Consider the following 20,476-nt stretch of genomic DNA (forward strand, 5'->3'; position numbering starts at 1 on the left):
AGTCAGTTGGGGGTGTCATTCTGGCCCAGAATCCCCCAGATCTGGGCTGGGGCAGCTCTTAGAGGCCAACCGTCTCACTTAGACAGGAGGAAAATGGAGGCTTGGAGAGAAGTGACTCACCCAAGGTCACCCAGCCCGGGAAGTGGCTCCTGGCCCTCCCTCCTCCCCACGAGAAAGGGTGAAGAGCTGAACCTCCAATCCAGTTGCAAGCTCAAGACAACCACAGACTTTTACAGCTTTGAATTTTTATTAAAACAATCAGTTAAAATATAACAATCCCCCAGAATAGAAAAGACTTGTGGGTATTTCACCTGGCAGCAGAGGGGGCTGTACAAATCCAAATCTCAAACTTTTGTTTTGAAAAGAGGGCTGGACGAGACATTCGTATTGGGGGCGTGACACGCCAAGAGTCAGACCAGAGAAAGGGGTCGACTCCCCTGGGTTGGAGACCAGGGAGATTGGCACAAATGAGAGCCAAGGTTTCCTTCTCCCCAGGCTGGGAGCTCTGAGCTCTCTAGTCAAAGCTGGAGAAGGATTTTGATTTGCTGGACTGCAGAGGTTTAGACAGACTTTTACTCTGGAGAGAGTGGAGCCAGGGAGACAGAGATACACGGAGACATGAGAGAAGGACAGAGAGACAGAGAGAGAGTGGCAAAGAGAGAGAGACAGAGAGAAAGAAAGAGGTGCAGGGGCCTCTCCCCGCCAGGTTACAAAATGCACTTTCACTTGGAAGTGTGAGTGTGAGGGTGTCCAGCTTGGGGGGCTGGGCCCAACATTTTTTCACGGATTTCTAAGTGCTGTGATGTAACTCAGGGGAGACAATCAGTCTGGATGCAGGAGCAAGGGGTAGGGAGTGGGGAAGTCTGGGGCCACCAGCATAGCCTTCTGGGGGTGCTTGGCAGGAACCTGGTTCCAGGAAGCCACTCCCACCCTCCACTGCTCCTGCCCACAGGCCTTCCCAGGGCTCAGTGAAATCACTGCTAAGTCAGCACTATCTCTTCCCTTCTCTCCTATGGCATGTCAGAAGCTCAGGTACACGTTACATGTTATGCGCTTTATTGACATAAAATACACCTAACAGAGCCATCTCTAAGCTCTGGGGGACAAGCATCCAAAAGCCAAAGCCCCCACCCCTCAATCTTCCTCCAGACAAGACCCTCATTGGGGCTGACTACTTCCTGCCTACAGAGCTTTACCTGGGGGGGGGGAACCTGGCAGCCCACATCCCCTGCCCTGCCAAGGATCGAAGTGTTTGGTCTGCCAGGCAGAGGGGCCAGTGGAGCAGACAAGAGGGGTAGTTCTTGAGTTGAATTAATTGGCTCTCCACAGTTTTCCCTTCCCATAAGCAGAGAATGGCCATTAAATCCTTTGTGGCCAAGGAAGCTTGGCGGTTTCCTATCTTTACAGATTACAGACATTTACTTTTGTGGCCCTGGGGGGGTGAGGGGTGGAAGCCAGATCTGTGATTTCACTGACATGGGGGCTCTCCTCTGCACAGGAGAGAAGGGCTTGGGCACTGAGACATTAAGTCAGAGAACCAGTACTCGAAGTTGGGGTCTCCTGCCTCCAGGGCCAGCTCCCTCCCCCTATGTCTTTCAATTTTCAAGAGGAGCAATGGTGTTTATGACAAGAATTCAGGTAAGATCATGATGGATGGCAAAGAGAAAACGTGAGACAGGTTCAGGGGCTTGGCATCACTGTCCAGCCCACACCCCTCCCCCCAAAAGGGAGAGGTTCTGACCTTGGGCAACCTCACTCACAAGTCTCTCGAACCTCTTTGTAAGATAAGGAACAAAGACTGAGAAACTGAAGTTATCTGGTGAGCCAGGCTCATGCCCAGCAGCCAGAGGAGGCACTGGACTTTCACTGCTAATTAAATAAGAGCAGCAATCCCCAGAGGCAGGGAGCGCAGACACCTCCCAGCTGGCCCCAACCCATCCCAGAGGTGGCTGCACCAGAGACAGCATGGTACCATGGAGCCAGAGCCCCATCCTATGGAGCAGGTGGGGGGTGGGGCAGGGTCCCAGGCCTTCCTATAGGCTGGATGACTAAGTGTTTTTATTATTCAAAAAGAGGTGACCCACAGAGAGCAAAGCCCCCAGATTCACATTTGCTGCCTAACAGCCACAAGTAATCATGAGGTCATTTCAGCCATCCTCCTGCCAGCAGGAAGGGCAGAAACAGGGCCAGGCAGCAGGGTGCTGACCCGCCAGCCAGACCAGGAGGGGCTTCACTAATCTGCTACTCTTCCTGAGCATGGCTCTCAAGGCCCAGAGGGCAGACTGTGGAGGAGCCACACAATGAAGCCCACAGCTCCTTCTGACCACACAGGGACGGCCTCCTTCACTTCTCAGTCTGACAAGCTGTCAAAGCCATGTAACCGCTCAAAACCACCCAGGTCACACTGTGCACAGCAGCTGGTGGCCCAAGGCAGGGACATCGCCTAGGGAGGAGCAGCACCCAACCAAGTACAAGGGAGGATGATTTCTTTAGCATAGAATATTCAAAGAGCATCTACTGAGCACCCACTACAGTGGGGCAGAACACCATCCTAGGCACAGCGACAGGAGGAAAGGGAGCACAAAAGGACCTAAACATCCAGCAGGGAGTTTTTTTAAAAAGGGCATTGGGCACAGGAACAAGATTAAACATGTGGATGATGCAAGGGTTAAGTAGTATGTTTCAAGATACAGAGAGCAGAGCTTAGCCAGAGCAGTCAAGCTTCTTGCCAAGAGAGAACATAAGATAAATTAGTGCCAAAGAAAGGCTTGCCATCGACAGCAGATTAGAGCAGCGGGGAGTGCCTGCAAAGACCCACAGCCCTCTGAGTCTTGGCTGATTACTAGAAGGTCCCCAGAAACACTAGGTCCCTCACGTCTTATGTGAACCATGGCATGGGGAGTGAGGCCCAGAAGGGACAAAGCTGTGCAGGCTTTGGGGGCGACCGTTCTCCTCGGCTGTGGACAGGGCACAAGGCAAGCTTGGGAGCTGAGGCCGCTCCTTCCTAGACCCAGCCCCAGCTGCAGCTTTGGCCTGAGCTTCTTCTCGCAAACACGGCTGCTGTTCTAGCACCTGGCTGTCTGGCAGCCAAAGCCCATTCTCAGGGGGCCGGGATCTGAGGCCTGATGGCTGGGATGAGCCCATGGCCCCACTCCGGGAAGATTCTCAGCCTCCCTCCTCCAAAGAGGCTGGCCCTCTACAGCACCAGCATGAAGGCATTTCCTTCACAGGTCTGGCTACTGAGACGCCACCCTGGCAAGGTCAGATCTTTCACTCTTCTGAAACTCTGGCTTGGGGCAGCAGCACAAACGCACTGATCTTCTTGACCCCTGGTGTTTCAGAAGGTGTCACGAGAACACTTGTCCACACAGGGGCTTCGCCTCTCCCATCTACTTGGATATTCTCTCTCAAATCAGCTTCCCCTCTCCCCTTGGTCGAATAGGCTGAGACTGCAGCTAGCAAAAATTACATACCAAGGTGTCTGAAGACCACATGGGATGTCACAACTATACATTAGAGAAAAGAGACTGCACATTTTTTTAAAAATCCATAGGGCTGAACTTGAATCCCACATAAGAAATCCTTGGAAGGGCTGGAATTCAAGGCCATTGCACATCGTTGACGTTGGGGTCACCGCTTGGCCAGAAAAAGTTCAAGGAGATCCTCATCCTCCGGCCAGCATGTCCCACGATCGCTCCCATGGTGCTCGGTCAAACCTGCTGATGCAGAGGGCCCAGGCAGAAGTGGCCGCTGGGATGGCTGGGTCACTTCCTAAAGTTCCTCAAAGAAGGCCACTCGGGACTTTGTACTCTGCAGGGTGAGCTGTAAGAAAAGAGAGAAGGTGAAGGTAGGTCTAGCTGCCCTCCCCCTGCCCAGGGGGATCCACCCTGTTCACAACAGGTCTTGGTTCAGACAGGAAAGGAGGCCTGGGGACCAGCAGGGGGGCTTTCCCAGGCTCAGGAAGATGCTAGAGCACTTAGTGAGGTTCCATACTTTCCTCCCAATTCAAAACTCAGAGGCCGTGGCCACTTCATTGTGGATGACTAGTGGGCAAAAGCATGTTAGCAAAGAGATGTCATCAAAGCCATTTTCCCACAGAGAGCATGACGTCCGTGCCACATTAAAGAGCAGAGGGCACTTTCCTCAGTCAGCCTCTGTCTCACCGCTGACTGCAGAGAGACCATTTGTGAAGCCCACGTGGGACGAGGCTCATGCTGGCGAGGGCCACTTGGCACTCACCCAGTCAGACAAGCAGAAGTCTACTTCCCCCCATGCTGACCCCCAGGGAAAGCCCAAGGAGGAATCTCTCCATCTTCCTAACTCTTGCCGCCTAGAATGGCCCAAATGGAAAGTGCTTCCCCCGCTCCTGCGCAGGGTCCGAGGCCAAGAGCTGTGCGCAGTGAAAGGCAGGCAGGGAGCAAGCCTGCCCCTGATGTGTGGAGGAAGGAAAGGAGACGCCAGGACAGCCCATCTGTCTGCCTATTGCATCGTCTCTCTCGGCTCACAAGCATACAACTCCAGACACTTTGCAATGGATCGCAAGCCCGGGACATGATCCATGGAGAGAGCTCTGGAAGCCAGAGAGGAAGGCAGCATCCCGCTTCTGAAACCATCTCCCTGCTCTTAGGCTGGCCTGCAATGAAGCTGCTCTGCCTGGCTCTTCTTGGGATGGGGCACAAGCCATGAAAACTCGTAGCTGGCTACTGTGTGCTTTAATTTCTCCCCAGAATCAGCCAAGCCACAAGCATCTGGTGCACGAATGCCAGAGGTGAAACTAAAGCTTCTGGGGCAGGGGGATCTGGAGAGGTGGCAACATCCTCCACCAGCCCTGGGCCAGAGAAGCAGCAACAGCGCCGCACTGGGAAAGGGCGTTCTCTAGACTGGTGAAAAACCGATTGGCACTGTTGTGCTTGCTGTAGAGGCTGCTCTCAGGGCTGCCTTTGGAGCATGGAACGGTCTTCTTTGTCCCAACTACAGCTTTTATCTGCCAGCATTGCATTTCCTGCCTCCTCTGCCAACTCTGATTTCTATTCCCTTCAAGGGAGAAGAGTAAAAAGGGCTAGCGAGCTACTAGCATTTACAGAAAAGGCAGGAGGACCCAGTGGGGTTGCCCAGCAGCAGCCCCTCGGGCAGACGTCCATGCTCCCAGGTCGCCCTGCAGCGCTCTCGGGACAGGCTCCTTCCTCCTCTGCCAGGCCAGGCTGCAAGTGCAGGCACACAGACCTCCCAAAGAAGCTGACCCACTGCTCATGAAGCCAAGCTCCCGAGCTCCTTGCTGGAGTCCAAGAATTCTTGGATCCCACACATGACGAGCCAGGCTGGCTGTGCCCAAAAGGCGAGGGGAGGATCCTGGCAGCCAGAGCAGCCCCATATTCCAGGTACTCCAGCATGGGCTTCTTAGTATGCAAAGTGCCCTGGTGGTGGTAGCATGCCTATGTTCCAAACACTCCCTGCCTCTGCACAGACTCCACCTGGTCTTGGGTCTTTTAGGAACAGAAGTAGCATTGCCTCCACTCCAGGAAAAGAGGCCAAAGGCAAAGGAGAGGAGCAAAGTCAAAGGCTCCTGAGGGTAAAAAGGAGGACCAAGGCATTGGTTGCCCTCCCTGACAGAGCAGGCCAGCAGGAGCTGAGCCCCATGCGCTCAGGCAGAGAGAAAGATGGCCCTCCACAAAGGCCTGAAGAGGGCGGGCCTCTGGCCTGACGCTGGGGAGCCAGGATTTCCTGGTTGCCAGGCCTGGCTTCCAGCATGTGCCCACCTCACCACCATGCCACACAAGGCCTCGTGGTTCCAATTCCAGCAGGGACCTTAGAGCGCCAAAAGAGTCACTGTCAGTGCCAAAGGCTTCTCTATGCTCTGGACCTCTGTCTGCTTCTACCATGGCGGCTCTTCCTGTCCCTGTCCTCCACCCTGGCTGCCTAAAGGTGTCCCACTGGGCCGCCATTCCTCTCTCTAGCCAGGAGAGCAGGCAATTCTTCAGGGGGCAGGAGACAAGCAAAGGAGTAAGCCACAGAGCAAAGGGGAAATTCCGGGCTTCCTTCCTCAAGACAGAAATCCATTTGGTTCATAAACGCACGAACCACAAGAGCTTTGCTCAAGGAAGGTCTTACCAGAGCCTGGTTAACCTTAAGGTTAATTGCCAATTTCCCCAAAATGCCACCAGGTCAGCTTCCTGGCTCTTCCATCTCCTAATCTGGAACAGCCCTGAGAAGTACCTTAGAGATCAGCTAGTCATGTGCCAACATGTATTAAGCACCTACTGTGGGCACACTGCTGCCTGAGGCCTTTGGGATGACACTCCTAGAACCTGTTTTTGATTCCTTTACCATAAGGAAACTAAGAGCCAGGCTGGAAAGCATGCCCATGATCCCTGAGGGAGTCAGGTGCACAGCAGCGCTCCAGGCCACGCATCACAGTGCACGGCTTTCCCAGAAAGAGGGATGAGAGACCCAAAAGATATCGCGGTACACACATGACAGCTTGGACCTGGAGCCAGGAACCTCCTCCAGGGGCAGCAGCAGGAAACCCAGAACATGGACATCAAGGGGCAGGACCAGGTCAAGACAGATGGGGCAGAGTCAGGGGCAGGTCTACACTTGGGACCTGCAGAATGCCGATTCTAGCTCCCTCAAGTCCCAGGAGTTTGGTGTGTCACAGGGGCTGCGAGGCGGCACAGCCACATGGCTGGTGCCTACCTGCCTCTCCATGGCCCAGCTCATTGAGGGAGAGCTACACGTACCTCCTGCTGCTGCTGGCATTGCTGGCTTCTTCCAAAATCTTCCCAAATGGCCACTGGGACAAGAGACAGCAGAACCACAAGGGGGATGAGGGCCAAGACACCAGCTATTGTTGGGGCATACCCAGCCTGACATGTGGGGTACAGAGGAAAGAACACTGGACTTTGAGTCAGAATACCAACAATTACTGGCCATGGGACCTAACCCCTCACAGACTCCATTTCTCAATTTGTAAGATAAAAGATATCTCCATTATTTACCCCAAAAGGTGACTCCAAGTCAAGTGTTCTGTGAGTCTTAAAGTACTATGAAGAAAAGGGAGCTCACAGAGATGACGGCCTTTGACCCCAGATGGCCTCCCTGGTCCCTCTGGGGCCCTCACACGCCACAGGTCACAGGGCTTAGAGTTGGAAGGGCCTTTGGAGATGCTCTAGGCCAATGGGTCACCAACTTTGGGGTCTCAGGACTGTCTCCCCTTCCAAAGAGCTTCTGTCTACGTGGCTGATATTTATGGAAAGAGCTCTGAACCTGCCGATTCCTGGTAAGGGTCTCGGGGGACCTTGGTGAACTGCTGACCTAGACCAATCTCGTACAAATGAGACAATTCTGAGACATGAAGTTATCTTGGACCAGGTCAGAGTAGCAGCAAAGAGCCCAGATTCACACCCAGTATGCTTTTTCTCTGTAATAGGCTGCCTCTCCTTACTTCAGGGGATCTCCTTCTAGACAAACAGAGCTGCACACGGTCCTTTGGGCCCTCCACTGAGGCCCTCCAGGGCTTCCCAAAAGTGACAGTGGGGGATAAAGAAATGTATATGCAAGGTGCAGCCTACAGCAACAAGGCAGGTTGATTAAGAATAAATTACATTTTCATCAGCACAGAGAGAAAATTGATTTACAAGGCCGCATTGTGATAATCTTGTTCCTACTGCAAAGTAGGATGGAGGGGCAGGCAGGACAACCAGCATCACTTTGGATCTCAGTGAAGAGAGGAAACGTTACGATTAAACTGGGAGAACAAACCACTCACGGGGCCAAGATTCCTCCCATCATCCTCTGGCAGCCTCACCTCAATGCCTGAAGCCTTGGGGAATGGAAAGGTGCTGGAGCTGGAACACCGTTTAATTCATTTAAAACAACGACTCCCCACCATTGCAAACCCTGCAGGCCCTGGAGCTCTGCTCATCCTATCAAAACGCAATGGAATTGAAATGCAAGCCCCCTCTCCTCCTCTACACACCAAGCACTAAGGAGCAGGTCAGGGAGAATCTAAAATGGCGTGTGGGTGGATGCTCAGTCCCCAGACCTGCCAGGAAGGTGGCCTTTCAGAGCACCGAGGCGCGAGCCAAATCCTGCAGCCCTGAGCACCAATATAATCTGGGGCTTAGGGGGTGATAAACATCCCTGTTCCAAACTAGGAAAGAAGGATGGACAGGAGGGGATTTCCATTTTAAAGCGAAATGGTTAAGCTTTCCCCAGCCTCTCCTGGGGGTAAGTTTCATCTAAAGAAATGGTTTCACATAATGCACAAATGGGAACAAGTCACACACAGACAATGGCTCACCTGCCTGTCCCTAGTCAAAGGAAGAATTTAAGGCCAGTTCCGTCCTAATTAACAAACTGAATTTGGGTTTATCTTCTTTATCAGTCCTAGGAAAGAAGGCTGCCCTGGGAAATTCCAGAGGATCTCTCCTAAATGCTTCTCCTTTGGGGGGGCTGTGTCGATACAAAAAGACTGTGGAGGAAGCTGAATTATCACAGCAAAGGCAGCAAATGGAGGTAAAATGGTCTAAGACGAAATGGCGCTCTCTGCCAGGTGGGCCCAAAGCCTATTTTTGACTGCCCCTAATTTACCATGTGACAGACACTATGTCTCAGTTTCTCTAGCTGAAAACTGGGCTAATGACAATGACTCGCTTCACGAGGCTGGTGAGGAACCAAATGACGTCTATGAGGCTCTTTGAGCTCCTTGGATGGAAAGGTCCGGCCAATGACCTTGCCAGGACACGACCAAGGTTCATCTAAGAGATTGGGGCTCCTCCCTGGGGAGCCGCGTGTGCCGCCTGTCCCGTTCCTGCTAGTGCTGTGGTCCCACCATCGGGGGCTAGGAGTAGCACCAAATGGAACATTCCCCTCCACCACCATGAGACAAAGAGGGCTCACATACCAGTCCGAGTCACTTTCCAAAGGCACTTGGGCAGCAGCAGACCGCATTTCTTGGGCTCCTCACCACCTCCCAAGGATGCGGAAACCTACTCACGCAAGTGGCCTCTCTCTCAACCCCTGGACGCCATCTTGGATGCTTCCTTCTTTCTCACGCTTGACATCACCTATTCTTCCTACCCTTCTGCTCTCCCCTTTATTTCTGCTGCTGCCAGCCCAGTTCAGGACTATTTTAATCACGTATTAACTAGTCTTTCTGCCTTCAGTCTCCCTCCTCCCATCCATCCTACTTCTTTGTGGGCCAGAAAACATGTGGAACTGGGGGCTGACCCCCTACATGTTCACAACACCAGCTGGACTGTTGTGAGCAATGAAACACTGGTGTAGACCTGAGGTAACTGGAGTTAACTTTGCTCTCTGGGGGACTGGCATTCCACCACGGGCCCTCTAGGCAATAAGAATATAAAAGCAGTGTTTAAGACTTTTGTAGGGAGCTCCCAAAATGCCAGGGAACCTCCACATCCTTCATGGCAGCTTTTATCTGTTATAGTGTGCAGAACTGCTTTTAACTGTCTCGAGAAATGCTTCTTCTACCTTGGGGTACTGGAATATATTTTAAGTAAAAAACACTGTTTGTCTGAACCTAGGGGCTCTCATTCACTGTCCATGCACCAGACGCAGAAAGTCAGCTGGGACAAGTGTGCTGCTCGACTCCACTTCCCAGAGCACTGCTGGGACATCAACCCTTCTTTGGGAGCCTCACTGGCCACCCTCACATCCTGAATAAGACCCCACTCTTCCACCTGCTTCCAGGAAACTTGGTCCACAAATGGGCTACCGCCACTCTCCTTCGGAGCCCCGACATTCCAAACCCAGTTACTTGCTAGGACCGCAAATAGCCCCTAATTTCCTGTCCTCAATTTCCTTGCTTATGCTTTTCCTTAGACTGGAACGACTTTCCCTTCAGATTTATCTATTGAATTCAACACATTTTATTTATTAGGTACCTACTCTGTGTGAGGCCCTATGCCAGGATACAAAGATAATTATGACACAGGAAGTGCTCCTGAGGAGCCTGCAATGCTATGGGGGAAAAGATAAACAGATGAACATCGATGATACAAGAAAGAGTGAGCAAATGAAAAGGAGAGACCCCAACAAAATGCCATGGGACATGGGAGGCCGGGAACGCCAACTGGGAAGGAGGCGTGTAATGGAGTTCCCTAGGGAGCTACCCTCGGTCCTATACAGTTCTACATTTTTACCAATGACTTGGATGAAGCCACAGAACATATGCTTGCAAAATTTACAGATGACATGAAGCTTGGAGAGCTGGTTAACCCCTGGGATGGTAAGAGCCAGTATCCTAAAAGATCTTGACAGGTTAGAACTATGGACAAATCGAATTAAGATAAAATTTAATGGAGAGAAATGTAAAGTTCTACACTTGGGCTCAAAATGGCAACTTTACATGTAAAGGTTGGGGGCAGCCAAGTTAGATTAGGCAAAATTCTTCTGGCCCAGGATAAGTCAAGAACGTGACAGGACAACCAACCAAGGAGATGCCAAGGGAGTATCCTAGTGAGGCTTGGCACAGGGCTCCAAAGGAGGGAGACAAGAGGCCTATGGCCACAGTCCAGGCCATGTCTCTAGCACTACATTCAGTTCTGGGAACCCTATTTTAAGTAGGGCGCTGACAAGCTGAGTTGTGCCTAAGAGTGGGTGACCAGGACAATGCAAGTACCCTGAGGAGTAGGCAAAGCAATGTCAGGATGCTGACCGACAGAAGAAAAAGCACTGTCTTCAAGTGTCTGAAGGGCTCGGATGGCAAAGGAAGATTGGTCTGGTTCTGCTTGGCCCCACAGGTCAGAAATAGGCAGAAGCTGCTGGGAGGAGCAGTTTAGGCTGATGACAGGAAACGCTCCATAGAGATGGGGGAGTCCTCTACAGGCTCATGGAAAGGGGTGAGCGAAGGCCCAAAGAGGGGAGAGGGCAGAATGTGAATGGAACAGCACAGTTCAGTGTGCCTGGAACATGACAACTATTCCTGATTGGTCTCCCTGAATCAAAGCTCTGTCCTCTCCAATCCATCCCACACACAGATGCCAAGATTATATTCCCAGAGCACACGTCTGGCCGTAGCACTACCTGCTCTAAAAGCTCCAGTGGTGGCAAAGCCAAGATGGTGGAGGAGCAGGGAGTAGTAGAGTAAGCTCCCTCCAACCAAAAAGCCTCTTCCAAATAAATCTAGAAAATGCACCAAACCAAATACTGATGAGGAATTCCAAGAAAAAAATCAGTAATTTCTTGCTCCAGTCCAAATAGCAAAATATGAAAAAGGAGACTAGTTAGCACTCAAATGAAAAACCAGTTTGAGTGGGTAGAGACCCCCGATTTTTTGGAAGGGCTCCTTACTGATGTCATCCAGACAGCTACTAGAAACAAATAAAATAAGGCCAGGAGACATACAGAAGGGTAGGGTTCTAAAAGAGGAAGCCATCTTGAGGAATTAACTTAAGTCTTTGCTCAATCTGAACTCTAACAATCAAAGTGCCCTGGCTGGGAAAGGGAGAGGGATTCCTGAGCTCTCCACTGCTCCTGAAGAGATGGAAAGCCTGGAGGGGCCTTCTGGGCAGCCAAAGAGAATTTGGTACCACACTCGATGCTCGTCCTGTACTGGTACCCCCAAGGTGGACCGCTTCTCTAGGACACAGGCACTCGATTCACTCGGTCAGAAAGTGGGATTTCTACGTTAAGCACATAGTGAAGCATAAAGTATTGAGCAGCTCACTTCAAAGTAGGCTGTGCAGAGCAGAGGTCGCCAAGGTGGCCGTGGCCGTTTGTTTTAATTGCAGCAGATGCCTTTCATGAATATGCAATTTCCTTTCTGTGATTTATTATTTCCTGAGGTGTTTTAGCGTCTCATTTGATACCAATGGTGCTCCAGCAAGAGGTGGACTCTAACAAAATTAAAAATGACGTTGTGTTTTTATGTCTTCCTGGCCCCGAAGAGGCTGATCACAGATTGCTCTGCCCTGGAACGAGAGACCCTCATCCAAGACAGAACCGGGGGACTGGAACCATTTGGGCTTTTAAGAAAGGGCCTCTTCCACCATCCACCTCTGACCCTAAAAACCCTATTACTTTTCCTCTGGATACTCACTCTATTACTTTGGCCCTATCAAAATTACACAGGGAAGAACACTGACCATTTTGCGGGCATGTCCCCCATGTGCAAACCCTGAGAAGGAAGCCATCCTGGTGAGAGCCCTCTCTCCCAGAGCCTTGGGTGGGCTTCAGGGTAGCTTCTGAACAGCTCTGGCTAGTGAGATAGTTTAGCCCAAACTCTGGCATTGTCTCCCCCAGCCCTCAGACCCTTCCGTGGTAGCTCCAGACAATGGGAATCAACTGCCTTTAGCTTTGCCCCCTAAGCTGTGCTGTGCGCACACAGCCCACGCTCCATAGCGACTCCACGGCAGCTTCCCCAAAGACAGCTGTCACAAACAAAGCTCTTGCCACCAGTATAAATCTGACTCACATGGAAATGCCAACATGGTCATACTAACCAATTGGTATAGAGGAGCAGAGAGAACAGAAAATACACCCACCAAACCCCAAACCAAACCCTAGTAACATTACATCCCAGTCGGACTGACTCCCCCTCTCCTGATCCACCCCCCCTTAAAGTTTCTAACCTAAAATCCAAGTGGCCAGGTAGATTGGCGGATAGAGGGCTAGCCTTGGAGTCAGGAGGACATGGGGGCAAGTCTTACCTCTGATATATGGGAGCTGTGTAGCACTGGACCTCTCAGGACCCCAGGCCACACTCAAAGACTGAACTACCTTACTCAGACCCAATGAGGAAATTGCACATCTGGTTCCCCACCTCCCATCTAGATGTGAACTGGGAGAGACACTTCTTTAAAATGGCTTCTCCTTCCCCAGCTGAAGCTGCTATCTTTCCTGCAAGGCTACCACCAGGAAATCAGTTCTCAGCTCAGGAAGAAAGGGCAGCCCCTTGAACCGATGGCTTCCCCAAAGACTGGATGAGAGAAGTTCTCACATTCTGACCACACAGTGAAGGGGCCACCCAAGAGAGAGGAGAGCATTGACAGCCATAAGCCACAACAGGCAGCGAGAGGTAGTCAGGTAGAAAACACTTTAGTTCTATGAGTCGAAGGATGAAAAATGGAAAAAATCACTATGGGGTGATTTTAATGGAGAGCACCAGAAGATTCACTGGTTCTCCAATGGCCCTCCTCCATTCACCTGCCCTGGCCATCCTCAGGCAAGCCTGCAAGGCCACTCTGGCCCAGACTGGGGGCAGTCTAAAACCATGTGGTTGTGAGTGAGTTCAAGCCAGATCCCAGCAAAGGGAAAGAGTATCAAACTTTACAAATGTGGCCAAAACAACTACTATTTAACTAGAGATGATGAGGCAACCTTAGCCAAATATAAACCAGGACCAACTTTCTAAGCAACAGTAAAACCTCTATTAACCAGAATCCTCCATGAGCTAGATTTATCCTTTTTTCCTGTGGTTACTCTGATCTTGACAGAAGGAAAGAAATTATCTAACAAGTTTATATTGGGGGGCTGACTTTATATACTTTTTTAAAGCTGCTCTCTAGAGTATGACATAAGATCAGGGATAGATTCAGTCCATTCCGTTATTCCTTTTGTGGCTGCAACACTGCCCAGGGAAAAATGACATTCAAAGTCACAGCCTTGATGCATCTGAAGATCCTACATCAGTTTAAAAAAAAAAGCAAAATTCAATTTTCTTCTGTTTACTGTACTTAGCCAAAAAAGAGTAGATGAATTTATCTTATGAAGCTTTTCACCAAGGGTCAAAACAAAAAGGATTTTCTACTTAACCTTGAGTTAATCTGAAAACTTATTAAGACTCTCCATTCCCAGAGCATTGTGGGTGACTGGGCTTTTCCCCTGCATCAGCAGGTCATGCCCATTGCCCATCCGTGGCAAGGCTCATCCTGACACAGCGCCCTCCAGCTCTTGGCACCAGGGCACTTAATGGACTGTAGCTGTAAGGGAACCTAGGATTAGAGGCTGAATTGTCCAGCTCTTCCACAGGGCTGTCCTGGGGAGTCACGCCGCAGAAGCTGCCTCCCAGATCAGGGGCCTCATCATAAGATCTCTTTGGTACTTTAATTACTGGCTTCCCTTCCGTGGGATTCCAGATGAACCCAACAAATTATGTTTCACGATAAAGAGTGTGATAATAATGGATTCATTTTCCCGTCAACCTCTGTACTGCTCATGGCCGGCATGAACACATGAATGGGCGCTCACTGGCATCTGGAGGGGAGCAAGGGGAGAAGGTTGAATGAAGGTGACCAGCCCTGTCCCTTATGAGAAAACAGGCCCAGAGAGGGGAAGAGTCTTGCTCAGGACTAAACAAGTGCTAAGTAACAGAGAGAGGTTCTGAATCCAGGCCCGCTGCCGGCCAAACCGGGGCCCTGCCGCTTCCCTAGGATGCCAGGCATATGGCTCACTAGGAACGCTTTACCCTACTGCCCAGGCCCCTGGCAAGTCTGATGGCTGGATTGCGTCAAAAGCTTCTGAAGATCACTGCAGATCCATAATCATAATCTCACTGAATTTCACAGCTAGAAGGGAATTCTGAGATCATTCAGCCCAAACAAGTACCTACTATGTGCACAGGTCTGCACAGAACTAACAGTGACTGCATGTTCTCAATCTAAATTCACCCAGGCCACAAGCTCACTCCCCTCCCCGCTTTGGGGAAGATGCCCCTTGGAATTCTGGTGGGGGCACCAAGGCCCTCAAACTTAGTGAGATGCCACTCGATGACTGTGTTTCAGAGCATCTGGCAGCACTAGGTGCTCGTGCCAGGAAGGCGAGGCTCTGGAGAAAGACGGAAGGGAAGGGCTGGGGTGGCCATGCTTGCTCAGAAGGCCATCGCTCCCTCCCCACAGGAAGGGTCCCAGAGAAGAGTTAAAGCTCCCACTTGACTAGTTTCCATGCCAGATGTCACCCCCACGAAGGACTCTCCGACACAGCAGAGCAGATACAGCTGGGGCACCCAGAGGAGGGGTCAGGCCGGCTGACTCCATGGCATGCGCCTCTGGGGGAGGGGGCAGGGCACTTCAGAACTCGCACCTGACCAAGCATGCAGTGGCTGCAGTCCCTGCAGTCGCTGGGGGCCCAGCGCCCTGGGGGGCAGGGAGGGAGGACGACCTGGAGCACGAGGACAGGCAAGCTCATGCACAAGTTAGTGTTACAGAGGGCAGTCCCATCACCACACACAAAGTACCTTGGAACAACCTACTTGGAAGGCTCAAATGCAGATAGGTCTTCTGCCTTGGGCTTGAGGCTAAACCAGCAAAATAAAATGAAAACAGAGAACAAGGAATGACAGAGGCCGGGGAGGTATGAAGGGGAGTCAGCCTCTTCCCCTCACCCCCTCTCTGGCAGCACCCCCTGAGGCCCAAGGCTTTCCCCAGCTGCTGACATATGCCTCTCAGGACTTCCAAAGGGCAGGCTGAAATACTGAAAACGAAGAGACCTCTCTTCAACCGGAGAGCAGCTCTCAACTCAAGACTACTGCTGTTCAGTCATTTTCAGTTGTGTCCAACTCTTTGTGACTCCACTGGGAGTATTCTTAGCAGAGACACTGGAATGCTTTGCCATTTCGTTCTCCAGCTCATTTTACAGATGAGGGAACTGAGGCACACAGGGTGAAGTGACTGGCCCAGGGTCACAAGTTAGGAAGCATCTGAGGCCAGATCTGAACTCATGAAGACGAGTCTTCCTGACTCCAGGCCCACTGCTCTGTGTACTAAGGCACCACCTGGCTTCCCAACTCTACAATAAACAGCCAAATAGTAATGAGCTGGGGCTCTAGATCACTAGCCAGCACCAATATTGAGACTACCAACTGTTATCACCTCAGTGACACCCACTGGATGAGGCAGGTAATGGCATATTTGAAAGAACAGACTCTGGAGTCAGAAGATCTGGGTTCGAAATCTGCCTCTCATGCTGACTGCATGTATGACCTTGAAAAAGTCCTACCCACTTCCCAGGCCTCAGTTTCTCCATCTGTAAAATAGGTGAGAGTTGGACTCGCTGGCCAGAGGCCCCTTCCCACTCCAGGGCTCGGATGCTCCGACAGACACAGGGAAAAGGAGGCCTTTGTCAGCGGAGCAAGACGGCAGCCAGCCTCTGTGCCCAGAGCTATGATTTAACCATCACAACTAACCTCACCAGTTTGGAATAATGCCAATAGAAATAGGATGTGATGCTTGGAAGGGGAGGGGCATGTGACGCTAGATCTGGTGCAAATTCAAGCCAAACATCAGGGCCCACGGGTGTCCATCTGACCATCTTCCTGATGGGCAAACCGCGACCTGGGGGAGGGAGGCGCCAGGCCCAGGGCAGGGGGCCTGGCCGGGGAAGCTGAAGCACCAGCCAGGGGGCTTTTCTTGACACCACTGCAGCCTCTCCACATCCAGCAAAACTGGACAAAAAGGGGGTCGATTGAGCTGTCCAGCCCAAGGGAAAAACCAAGTAATAAATGATGGTTTTGATTTATTATTTTCTTGGGGAAGAGGAGCACAGGACACCGTGACACGTATGAGCACAGCTCTGGTCTCATGGTAGGCTGGTTTCTGCAGAAACGTATTCAACATAGCTTAGAATTTTGTTTTCCAATCCGCCCTCTCGACTCTGTAAACATCTCCCAAAGGAACGCTTAGTCCTCAGCGCCCTCACTCTGGTGGTCCCTTCTGGGTAGGCCAGGTGGCTCCCCCTCCCCCAATGCCAGTCCGCTTTCCTGCTAAGGGGGCGGGGGCTGCAAAGCTCTGGTGCACGCCCCCCCCCCACCCCACCCCCTCCCCGGGCCTCACTTGTTCTCAGGACCTTTTCACACCGACTTGACATCCCAGCCAGCCAGTACCTCCACAAGCCCCCACTCTGATAGTGGCCCTCAGGCCCCCAGAGGCAGCCAACCTTTCGGATGGTGTTGTGCTTGCTGCCACCCCTGTCGGAGCTCTCGCTGTGCAGAATGTCCAAGGCCGTCTCCCTCTCCTTCAGCTTGAGGGCCTCGATCTCCGTCTTCAGCTCGTTCAGCTGCTCCTGCAGGTGCTTGCTCTTCTCCATGTACTCCACTCTGCCAGAAAGGAGACAGAATGTGATCGCTGCTGCCAAGGGGGTGACGCATGCCCAGTCAAGGCACCCCAACCCATTGAGATGCTCAGATTGGCTTCTCCAAAGTGCTGATGCCTCACGTTTCTCATCCTGGTGATGCCACCCCCACCCAACAGAGCCTTCCCCATCCAACCAAGGAAAACAAACTTGTCGGATGTCCTTTGGATGTCTTAGCCAGCCCGGGGGAGCCCAACAAGGCGCTTCCAGCCTCAGGAAGCCCCCAGAGCCTGCCAGACATCTTCTCACCTGGCTCACCACATGTTAGCATCACATTCTGGCAGGCTGCGCCCCCATCCCACTGTAAGCATGAGTGGCTGCAGACGATGGCTCCATGACCCTATGAGTACTCCAAGAGCCCCAGCGCAAGGAGGGTCTTTGCAGACCCTCTCCAAGCCAGGACTGCTTTGGGGACTCACGCTCCCTACCACAGCCAGCCACTCAGGGTTTGCTTGCTGCACCTGCCGGCCAAGGGCTCTGGGCACAACTTTGCTGGCCTTCTGCCCAGGTCCAGTCTGTGGCCAGGGAAAGCTGACCTTCAGGTGAGCATGAATCATGGGTCCCCTCAGTCCCCCAAAGAGTCTAGAGGAGTCCTACTGAAGGCACCAAAGAATGCAATTAGGAGAAAACACCTGTCGAGCACCATGGGGGTCATCATTCAATTGGCTGACAAGGGCTGGTCTGACCAGCCAGTCCTCTCTCTGGTTATTCCTTAGGGCGCCTTGTCTCCAACGGGCATTACTGGCCCTTTGGCAGGTGGGAAGTTGTGATCAGGAGGTGATAAAAGAACAAAGGCTTCATGGACACCAGGACTGCCCTGCTGTATCACATTCCCTCAGACCTAAACCCTTCATCACCAGCTGCCCCGCCCAGAAAACAGACGAGTAAGTGACTTACTTCTCTTTCTCTATCTCCATGGAGAGCCGCTTCATGTCAGTGTCCTTAAAGTCAAAAGACAGGCTCTCGCCAATGAGCCCGAAGCCAGGCACATCGGGAGGCAGGGCTGTGGTACTCGAGCTCACGGGGGGCTGAGGAGAGAGCTCTGTTTAGATGGCACCCCAGACAGCAGGAGGTGCTAGGGGCAACAACTGGGGGGCCGTGGGTTTGTGGAAGCTCAGGAATGAATGGTGGAAGGGCTGGGACCTGGGAATGGCCTAGACTACTTCCTGAACACCCTGAAAACATCATTCTTACAACATCTCTAAAACCTCCTCTTCCAATGACTCCCCAACCCCCAAAAGAATGGTATTTACAGAAACTAACTCAACAGCTTGTAAAAAGGTGACCGAATAAATGGGGGAGTCTCTCAGACTTTACAAAGAGTTCCATCCATTCAATCATCTCTTAACACAGCCTGAGTAAAGAGTCCCAATGATGGCAACATCATAAATCCCAGAGGAGGAACAAGAGAAAGAAACCAGGGCTCACACCCTCTGCCTCCTTCTTGAAAGCCAAGAGCTCGAAGCTGGCCCTTGCTAAGCTGGGTAGACTGACCAACGCCATCACTACAGTGACTCAAGGAGCAAGTGTGTATGCTAACAATGAAGCTCGAACTCAAAGTCCTGTCTGTGGCCACTGCCCAGCAGCTCAGCATTTCAAGGGTGGGCAGGAGACTCTCTTACAAAAACATCCCTCTGGGATTCAGGGTGTAGAGCGACAGGACCAGAGGCTTTGAGAGCTGGAAGGGATGGTGGAGACCACCTTGCCCATTCTTCTCATTTTACAAATGAGGAAACAAGGAGAAATACAGAGTAAGGGGCCAAGGTTGTGTGTTCGAGGCAAGTCGAGGACCCCAGGGCTCTGCCGCTGAGAGCAGAAGAGCTGCTGCTTCGGGGATGGGCCCGCCCACAGCTCAGCCCTCCCTTGGCCCAGCGGCCCTCCAGCACATGGCTCTCACCGGGTAGGAAGCCTTGCTGGTGATTTCCAAGAGCTTCTGCTTTGCTCTTCTCTCAGACTCTCTGGCCTCCTGGAGATCCTGCTTCAACTGATCGGCCTCCTTCGCTCTAGCAGGAAGAGAGAAGCAGAAAGGAAATGAGACCCTAGCTCCAAGGGAGCAGGAGGTGAAGGGAGACACAAGCTCTAGGCTGCAACGCCAGCTCAGCCCTAAGACCGAAGCATCCCAGGGCGAGTTCCTTTGTCCCTCTGAGCGCCCACTGGCCACTCTGTGAAATGAGGGCCCCTGCAGCTCTAAAGCTGGGTTCAGTCACAGCAGACCCACTGTCCCATGGGGTCCTTAGGGTGGACCTGAACCCTAAGAGACCTCATTCTCCCCGTTCTACACTCAGAGACTGGGCCACACAACCAGGAAGCCTCTCCCTTTCACCACCATTCCACCTCATTCTACAATGTCACTGACAAGCAAGTGGCCAGCCTCCATCTGGAGAGCCTGGGCCAGGACATCTCTCCCTCCCAAGGCAGCTCCAGTCTCTCATTGTCAGGATGGACTAATACGGCTTCCTTGTGACTCCCACCTTCCAAGCCCAGTTCCGTCTTCAGAAACTCATCCCTAGTTCTTCCAACCAATCCTCGTGGCATGGTCTGAGCCCTCTCCTCAGCCTGCACTCTGGCTGTCAATGTCCTGCCTCAAATGTAGAGCCCAGACCTGGAAACACTATACCAGAGGTGGTCTCATCAGGCCAGGGTACAAAGAAACTATCATCAGCTTTCTATTAATGAGGCCTCCTGTCTGTATGAGCTTTTTTGACTGCCACATCACAAAACTAACATCTACTGATCTTGGAAAGATCCCAAGGTCTTTTTTCACACGGACTGTCTCCTAACCCTGTCTTGCTCATTCTGCAATGGTTTAGTTGATTTTTTTTTAAACCCAAGTTCAGAACTTTATACTTGGAAATCAGAGTGGGTGAGATGAAGAAATTTACTTAAGAGAGGAGAGATAAACAAAGATTTGGCAACAAAATTATCGGTCATTTGAGCAAAGACTACTAGGTACCAGACATGCCAAAAAGGGAACCTGAGTACTAACAACTTCCCTTGCTTCCTTTTGAGTTCATCCTGCCTCCTGCATCTATTGCCAGGCCTCTTCTATCCCACTCAGCTGTAAGTGCCTCCTCCCCCAAAACTGTTCAGTGCTTCTTAATATACTTCTTTAGTACATATTGCCCAGGTCACACAGCTAGGAAATGCCTGGGGCAGAATCTGAACCCAGGTCTTCCTGGCTCCAGGCCCAGTGCTCCATGCACTATGGAATCATGTTAAGACCTCCTTTGGCATAGGCTGTAACAGGACAGTGGCCCTCTGTATCCCATGCCAAATTTCTACATCTGGTCTGACTCACAGGAATCCGTGCTTGGCAAAACACGAAAGGCCACAGCCACCAAAGGGAGCTCCTGGCAGCTGAGTGGTCAGCAGAGACCAGTAAGGAAAG

General features: G+C 51.8%; 1 protein-coding gene across 4 annotated transcripts in view; it reads right to left on the reverse strand.

Moving 5' to 3' along the window:
- Nucleotides 1-228: 228 nt before the first annotated feature.
- The window catches only part of NF2 (neurofibromin 2), a 117,543-nt gene continuing 97,295 nt past the window's right edge, over nucleotides 229-20,476 (reverse strand). The window contains exons 13-17 of one of the 4 annotated variants that reach the window (XM_036753699.1): nucleotides 18,986-19,091; nucleotides 17,986-18,116; nucleotides 16,894-17,053; nucleotides 15,212-15,256; nucleotides 229-3,822 (exon numbers count right to left, since the gene is read on the reverse strand). In XM_036753699.1, coding sequence (XP_036609594.1) covers nucleotides 15,221-15,256; nucleotides 16,894-17,053; nucleotides 17,986-18,116; nucleotides 18,986-19,091 — 433 coding nt within the window. In that variant the 3' untranslated portion in view covers nucleotides 229-3,822; nucleotides 15,212-15,220. Of the gene's footprint in view, nucleotides 3,823-15,143; nucleotides 15,257-16,889; nucleotides 17,054-17,985; nucleotides 18,117-18,985; nucleotides 19,092-20,476 lie in introns of those variants that run through there. The other 3 variants (XM_036753708.1, XM_036753693.1, XM_036753722.1) reach the window with 3 other exon arrangements.

This window comes from Trichosurus vulpecula, chromosome 1 (assembly GCF_011100635.1).
Source record: "Trichosurus vulpecula isolate mTriVul1 chromosome 1, mTriVul1.pri, whole genome shotgun sequence".
Lineage (NCBI taxonomy): Eukaryota > Metazoa > Chordata > Mammalia > Diprotodontia > Phalangeridae > Trichosurus > Trichosurus vulpecula.